At 40.8% G+C, this 7551-nt stretch overlaps 1 protein-coding gene across 1 annotated transcript; it reads left to right on the top strand.

The window, feature by feature from the left end:
• Nucleotides 1-7038: 7038 nt before the first annotated feature.
• LOC120227661 (olfactory receptor 51V1-like) lies at nucleotides 7039-7545 on the top strand (the record flags this gene model as incomplete). The annotated part of the gene is made up of 1 exon (XM_039225730.1): nucleotides 7039-7545. A coding segment is annotated over exon 1 (507 nt), but the record flags the coding sequence as incomplete, so codon positions are not given.
• Between the last annotated feature and the right edge of the window lie 6 nt (nucleotides 7546-7551).

Raw genomic sequence — 7551 nt, 5'->3', positions numbered from 1 at the left:
TTCCCCCACAGAGGTCAAGGAAAAACTGACCTCAATCACTGAACACCAGCTATAATTTAGGGGGATTCAAGACAGACTTCATTAAATCAATGACCCTTCAGGTGAATGTGGAATAGACATTTACCCAGAGAAGCCATACAAATGGATACCAGGTATATGAAAACGTTGCAATATCAGCGAAATGCAAAGCAACACCCCAGACCACAGGAAGGCATCACCTTGCTCCTGTTAGGATGGCTACTATAGAAACAACAACAAAAGATAACAAGTGCTCACTAGTGAGGATGTGGAGAAAGGGGAGCCACTGTGGCCTGCTGCGGGGCATGGATGTTGGTGCAGTCACTGTGGAAAACAGCATGCAGGTTCCTCAAAAACTACCAATACAACTACCCTATGATCCAGTGATCCCACTTCTGTGTATTTACTCAGAGGAAATGAAAACAAGACTTCAAGATTTCTGCACTCTCATGTTCATTGCAGCAGTCTTCACGATAGCCAAGATGGGGAAGCGACCTACATGTTCCGCCACAGACAACTGGATAAAGAAATTACAGCATACACCTGTAATGTATATTATTCCACCTTTGCAAAGAAGGTAATTCTGTCCATTGTGACAACATGGATGAGTCAGGAGAAGCATATGCNCCAGATAATGATTTTGGAAGTGATGGTAATAAACGTGATATTTGAGCTCATGAGGTGGCTGACTCAATTAAATCATAGATATACTATAAATGGGGTAAAGAAATGAACATTAAAATAGAGTATAATGAAATCTCCAAAAAGAGTCTGAAACACATTTAATAAAAATATTAGGAGAACATGGTATCAATAATTTCAAATGAAAAGTGTTTTAAAGAGGGAAAAGAGAAGGTTAAAATTATGCAAAAGTGACGTAAATGGGTATTAGTAAGTATCACTTCAATTTGGAACATAAATTTAGAAAACCCCCAATCACACATATATATGCATACATAAGGACACAGTGATTCTTTTCCATGTATGTATTTTCATGTCTATTACTGTATCTTCAAATCAGGATATGTAACCTGAATACTGACAGGTACCAAATTGTGATAGAGCATCTCACTCACACTGGAGGAAGTCTGTTTTGAGAAAACTGTGCTTGTGCACAAAGGACACTGACTGCCAGAACTATACTCTCATGCATCAATTCTGACATAAAGAAAGGAATAAAAGTTCTTACGAGAATGAATTCATTCAAGATCATCAAACCCCATTCACATATTCTCTAACTTGGTCCAAGGTGGGCCATATACACAGTGGCTATAAAATGGGGGGAAATGCTCTAAATTGATAGAGATATTAAATACAGGAATATAGAAATTTCCCCCACAGAGGTCAAGGAAAAACTGACCTCAATCACTGAACACCAGCTATAATTTAGGGGGATTCAAGACAGACTTCATTAAATCAATGACCCTTCAGGTGAATGTGGAATAGACATTTACCCAGAGAAGCCATACAAATGGATACCAGGTATATGAAAACGTTGCAATATCAGCGAAATGCAAAGCAACACCCCAGACCACAGGAAGGCATCACCTTGCTCCTGTTAGGATGGCTACTATAGAAACAACAACAAAAGATAACAAGTGCTCACTAGTGAGGATGTGGAGAAAGGGGAGCCACTGTGGCCTGCTGCGGGGCATGGATGTTGGTGCAGTCACTGTGGAAAACAGCATGCAGGTTCCTCAAAAACTACCAATACAACTACCCTATGATCCAGTGATCCCACTTCTGTGTATTTACTCAGAGGAAATGAAAACAAGACTTCAAGATTTCTGCACTCTCATGTTCATTGCAGCAGTCTTCACGATAGCCAAGATGGGGAAGCGACCTACATGTTCCGCCACAGACAACTGGATAAAGAAATTACAGCATACACCTGTAATGTATATTATTCCACCTTTGCAAAGAAGGTAATTCTGTCCATTGTGACAACATGGATGAGTCAGGAGAAGCATATGCCAGGTAAGATGTGTCGGACACACAAGGACAGATGCCACAGGAAACCACTTCTTGGAGGGTTGGATTTCTTAGCATGGCACACGACTGCTCCTCTCTCATATTTCTGTAGCATCTGCTTTAGGTATTAAACATCAGAAACACAACAACTTATAGTCTTTCTTATGTCTAATGTCCATCTTGCAGTTTCTAGCGATTGTGCTCCGCTTGATCCTGGCTCACTTCCCAGAAAGCCCTCCCAGTCTCAAACATCTATTCTAACAGATAGACCATAGGCTTGTTGCATGGTTTGAGTTCCAAGTGGTCATTTCTAGAGATCACGATGAGAGAACTCTGTACAAGTGCTCTTATCCCCAAGCACTTTGGGCTTGCCTTAGCCTAGGGTAGAGCATTCAGAATCTGAACAATTTACACTTGGACAGAACCAAAGTCTTCTGTGTCAGGAAGGAGTTTTTCTATGGCCCATTGTGAAATTGCTCTATGTTTGAAAGTAGTACTAGACAGTTTCCTGGTGAAGCCTCGAATATTAGTATGGTGAATGTCTGGAAAGACAAAAGAGCTGTATTAAGAAATAAAGTTTCCTTAAGACCTTCTCCAAATGTCCTACTACAAGCGAGAGCAACAATAGAATGTATCATTAGGAAAGGCTGGAAACCCTTTTACAAATATTCTCTTCTTAAACACATCTTGGTGGAGATCTACCTGACTCCATGAATGAATTGATTCTCTGCCCCTCAAATAAGCCAAGACAAGACTGAGCAAGGTCCATGGAAAAGAATGGCACAGGAGTTAGGGTTTGGTAAGAGGAGGGTAAAATGACAAGATCTTTTAAAAACAACAACAACAAAACAACCCCCAAAACAAAAAGCTATTAGTCTCAGTCAATAAACTCAAGGTTATTGTGATTTAAATAAATTATTTCTAAATTATTAATTTATCAATTTTGAAAACATTTTGAAGCTTATATTATAATAACTTGAATAAATTGAAATCTCAACTTATAAAATTGTTTGACTCAACTTTGTTTTTGTTTTTTTTTAAATGTTTCATTTATTTATAGGAGAGAGAGAGAGACAACATGAGCAGGGGAGGGTCAGAGAGAGAGGGAGTCACAGACTGAGAGAGGCTCCAGGCTCTGAGCTGGCAGTCAGCACAGTGCCCGACGCGGGCCTCGAACCCACGAACCATGAGATCATGACCTAAGCGAAAGTCGGACGCTTAACCGACTAAGCCACCCAGGCGCCCCTCAACTTTGTTTTTAAAATTAACTTTTTGGGGCATCTGAGTGGCTCAGTTAGTTAGGCATCCGTTTGAGCCCTGCAACAGACTCTGTACTGACAGCTCAGATCCTGGAGCCTGTTTCAGATTCTGTATCTCCCTCTCTCTCTGACCCCCACCCCCGCTCATGTTCTCTCTCTCTCTCTCTCTCAGAAATAAAATTGAAAAACATTTTTAATAAGTAAAATAAAATTTACTTCTTTATTGGGGTGCCTGGGTGGCTCAGTTGGTTCAACATCTGATTCTTGATTTCAGCTCAGGTCATGATCTCACAGTTCATGAGTTCAAGCTCAGCATAGGGCTCTGTTTTGACAGCATGGAGCCTCCTTGGAATTCTCTCTCTCCCTCTTTCTCTTCCCCTCCCCTTCTCTCTCTCTCTCTCTCTCAAAATAAATAAACTTAAAAAAAGAATACATCTTTTTGATGCATGCCACCTTGATATGTGCTCTGTATATATGTAATGGTAAGAGATTTATTTGTAGAATAAAAACCATAATCTTTTCACTACCATGTAGTGTGAGCCTCTGTTAGCCTTTGGCATAAATCCTAAAGTGATGAAGGAAGAGTAGATGTTGACTGCATGCAAACTATTACAGCTCTGCCCCCCCTTGATGTCACTTTTTAGTAGCCATTTTATAAGATCTGCAAGTGAAGAGTAGTAGCCCCTCTGAGTAATTCGCTTATAGCCAAGCTTTCTTCCATTTTCAGTAAATTAGTAGAAATTTGTAAAGCTTTATATGGAAGGAGTAAGAGAAATTTTCCTATTTCTCACCACAGCACAGGCCACACTAAAATCACCTGATCACCAGTTTGGTCTTCTTTGGACTGTTTAACTGCTGATAAAAGACGACACTAGTTATTATGATATCCTCTCTTTTTTTTTTTTTTTTTAACTTTGGGGATTCTGTATAAAAATATGTTAGGTCATCACAGGTGTGTGTGATGTTCCTGGACATGTTCCTGGACATGACTGCTGTCACTGTCTTATCTCAAAACTTAGCTTTTCGGAGAAAGTTCTCCTACTCAACCTTAGGACTTATGGTTACAAACCTTAGCTCTTAGCTCTTAACCTGTTTTCTCACCTCCCCTGCCCACCTCAATGCCACTTAGAAAGAAATAATGTATTTATTTCACTGACTAAATAGTATTCTCTTTAAGGATTAGAACTGCATAAGTAGTGAGCACAGATGTAGAATTCAAAACCTGAAGATGAATGAATAAGCTTTTCTTGGTGATCACGTAGGTTTTAATTTCTGCCTACCCCCTTTCTTGCTGGTATCACATACTAGCTAAAGCACTTTTCTGCCTCCCAATTAACCTGGGTGTTAACACTTTCAGACCCTTCCTACTCCTGATGCTTCCCTATGTGCTCACCCACTGCTCAGACACACGTGCACTCACACATATGTGTACAGGCACAGGCAATGCAGACACAATCTCACACATCCACACATCTTCAAATGCCTCTTTCTTTCAAATTCGACCTTACTCCAATGGCTTTCCATCTCTATAAAGATGCATTATTTAACTTTTACCTTTATGCACATACATCTTGTTCATGATGCTTCACACTAGTGGGAATTTTATCTATCCTATCAATAACTACAATGGCAGTACTTATTAATAATGGTGCACAACACTAATTGTTTATTTACTTAAAAATGTTTTTTTTAATATTTTGAATTTTCAGAGTATTTGACTTTGTCTGATTACACATTAAGAAACACTCGAAGCTGCCACCCAATGCTGCCACCTATTTGAAAGGTGTTAAAAATCAGGGCTTCAAGGGAGTCTTTAGCATCTGCAGATGTAGATAGAAGTCACAGCAGGCTCGTAAGTCTCCAAACTTTTCCTTAACACACAGCACAGAACTTCCCTGGCTCTGTTGTTGTTGTTCCCCTCCCCTCCCTTCTCTTCTCTTCTTTTTCTTACCATAAGCTAAACTGCTCCAAAGATAAATCGCAAAATCAGCAAGTATAGTGTTTAAGCCCTGCATTACATTTATTAAAAAGGAGGTGTTGGGCAAATTACTTTCTTCACTACTTGCAAATACTATTTCTTTATTTCGTTCTTCCTTCCTTCCTCCCTCCCTCCCTCCCTCCCTCCCTCCCTTCCTTCCTTCCTTTTTTTCTTAGAGAGAAGAGACAACATGCGCATACAAAATCACGGGAGGTAGAGAGGGAGAGAGAGAATCCCAAGTAGGCTCCCCACCCAGCGCACAGTCCCACTTGGGGCTGTATTCCAGCACCATGAGATCATGACCTGAGCCAAAATCAAGATCCACACATGAGGGGCGCTTGGGTGGCTCAGTCGATTAAGCACCCAACTTCAGCTCAGGTCATGATCTTGCGGTTTATGAGTCTCAGCCCTGCACTGGGCTCTGTGCCGACTACTGAGGTACCCACATGACTCTGAACTGGATTCCTTTTCCAGTACAAATTACATTAATGGTACAATTGGGCAAAAGTTATATGGATTCTGAAAATTCAATGGTAGTATGGTGTTAACTGTAATTTTATGACGATGGTCGTATTATGTTTGTGTAAGAGAATATCCTTGTTTGTAGAAAACATACACTAAAAATTTGGGGAGCAAATGAATATCAGGGAGGAAATTTATTCTCAAATACTTCAAGAAAATATATTCTTTGTGCTCCATTTGGAACTTTTGCATATAAAATACTTACTGAAAATGCCTTCATAGAGGAAAAATTCTGAATAAAATAGATTGTTATTTTATATAGACATACTTAATAATTATATACAGAGTAGGACTAGAAAATACTTCAATGTTTCACACGAGTGCATAATTAACTTGTCCAACTAATAATTAAGTGACTGCTTTAAGCAATTGTTTGTGTGTCATTTTATACCATTTTCTTTCCAAAAATTTTATATGGTTCTTTATATTACACTGTCAGAAGGAGACACAAGTCTCAAAGATTCTGAAAATGAAAATTTTTACAGAGGAATTCAGTGAACAATAAATGGGTATATCAGTGAAAATATGCCTTATATAAACATCTTTCATTGTTTTCAGACTGAAACAGAGATTAAAATTTTCAGAATTCTGATATAATCTATTTCTCTTGAGTGTTTACATCTTGCCTTCTCCTTCCAATTAGGTATTGAAGTTTTAGTCTTATATAGTGAATCTACCTGCCTGAAAAAAATTTGTAGACTCAGGAAAATGCTGTCATTTATCTGTTCCTCTCAATCCCAGGGAGACACTAGTCTGCAGGGGAGAGGTGGAATCCTCAACTTGCATCAGCCACCAAGAGGGAATAGTGCCTCCCAGGAGCCTGGGGCCACCTGGCCCACACAACCCTCTCTTTCCTTCCTCATAAACCTGAGCCTTCTGACTCCTCCTGCCACAAGCACTGGCCACACGACAGCTGCAGAGGCGTCCTTGGGACAGCACAGCAGGAGCAGCCCTATGCTGTCTATAGCTTTGCCACCCTCACCCGCTGTGTGTCCTCTAATCAGCTCAGAGGGACTAACGTGAAAGAGGGAATGATTTGATTTGTCCCAAAAGGTCCAGATAATGATTTGCTCCTGTAACATGAGACCTAATACCCAGGACTTCCCTGTGAGTCCCTCCTGTGCTGTAGCTCCTCCTGCAGAGAGGAGCCTCCCTGGGATCTATACTAGCTTCACCTGTGCTACAATGTGAGGACCTGTCTTATACTCAACGGCTTCCTCACAGAGCAGAGAGTTGGACAAAACTGTGGGTAAACATCGATCCCATCTTGAACATTACCTTCAAATAATCATGCCTGCTTCTTCTGCTTCGATTATCAATACCTCAGTATTCATTCTCATGGGTTTCCCTGGCCTGGACCAGTACTATCCCTGGTTTTCAATTCCCTTCTCCTCCATCTATGCTATAGTTTTCCTGGGAAACTGCATGGTGCTGCACGTGATCCGGACAGAGCCCAGCCTGCACCAGCCCATGTTCTACTTCCTGGCCATGCTGGCCCTCACTGACCTTTGCATGGGGCTGTCCACCGTGCACACAGTGCTAGGGATACTGTGGGGGTTCAGCAAAGAGATTTTTCTAGATGCCTGCATTTCACAGGCTTACTTTGTCCATGGACTTTCTTGCACTGAGTCTGGAGTCCTTCTTGCCATGGCCTTTGATCGCTTCACTGCCATCTGCAATCCTCTGAGATACACATCCATCCTGACTAACAGCAGAGTCACTCAATTCATGGCAGCCATTTTGATGAGGGCAGCTGTGTCCATTCTACCTGTCATTATTCGTCTGAAGTTCTTCCATTACTGC

The sequence above is a fragment of the Hyaena hyaena genome, unplaced genomic scaffold, assembly GCF_003009895.1.
Source record: "Hyaena hyaena isolate Hyena2069 unplaced genomic scaffold, ASM300989v1 scaffold_2745, whole genome shotgun sequence".
NCBI lineage: Eukaryota > Metazoa > Chordata > Mammalia > Carnivora > Hyaenidae > Hyaena > Hyaena hyaena.
This window is presented reverse-complemented; position numbering and strand designations above follow the sequence as displayed.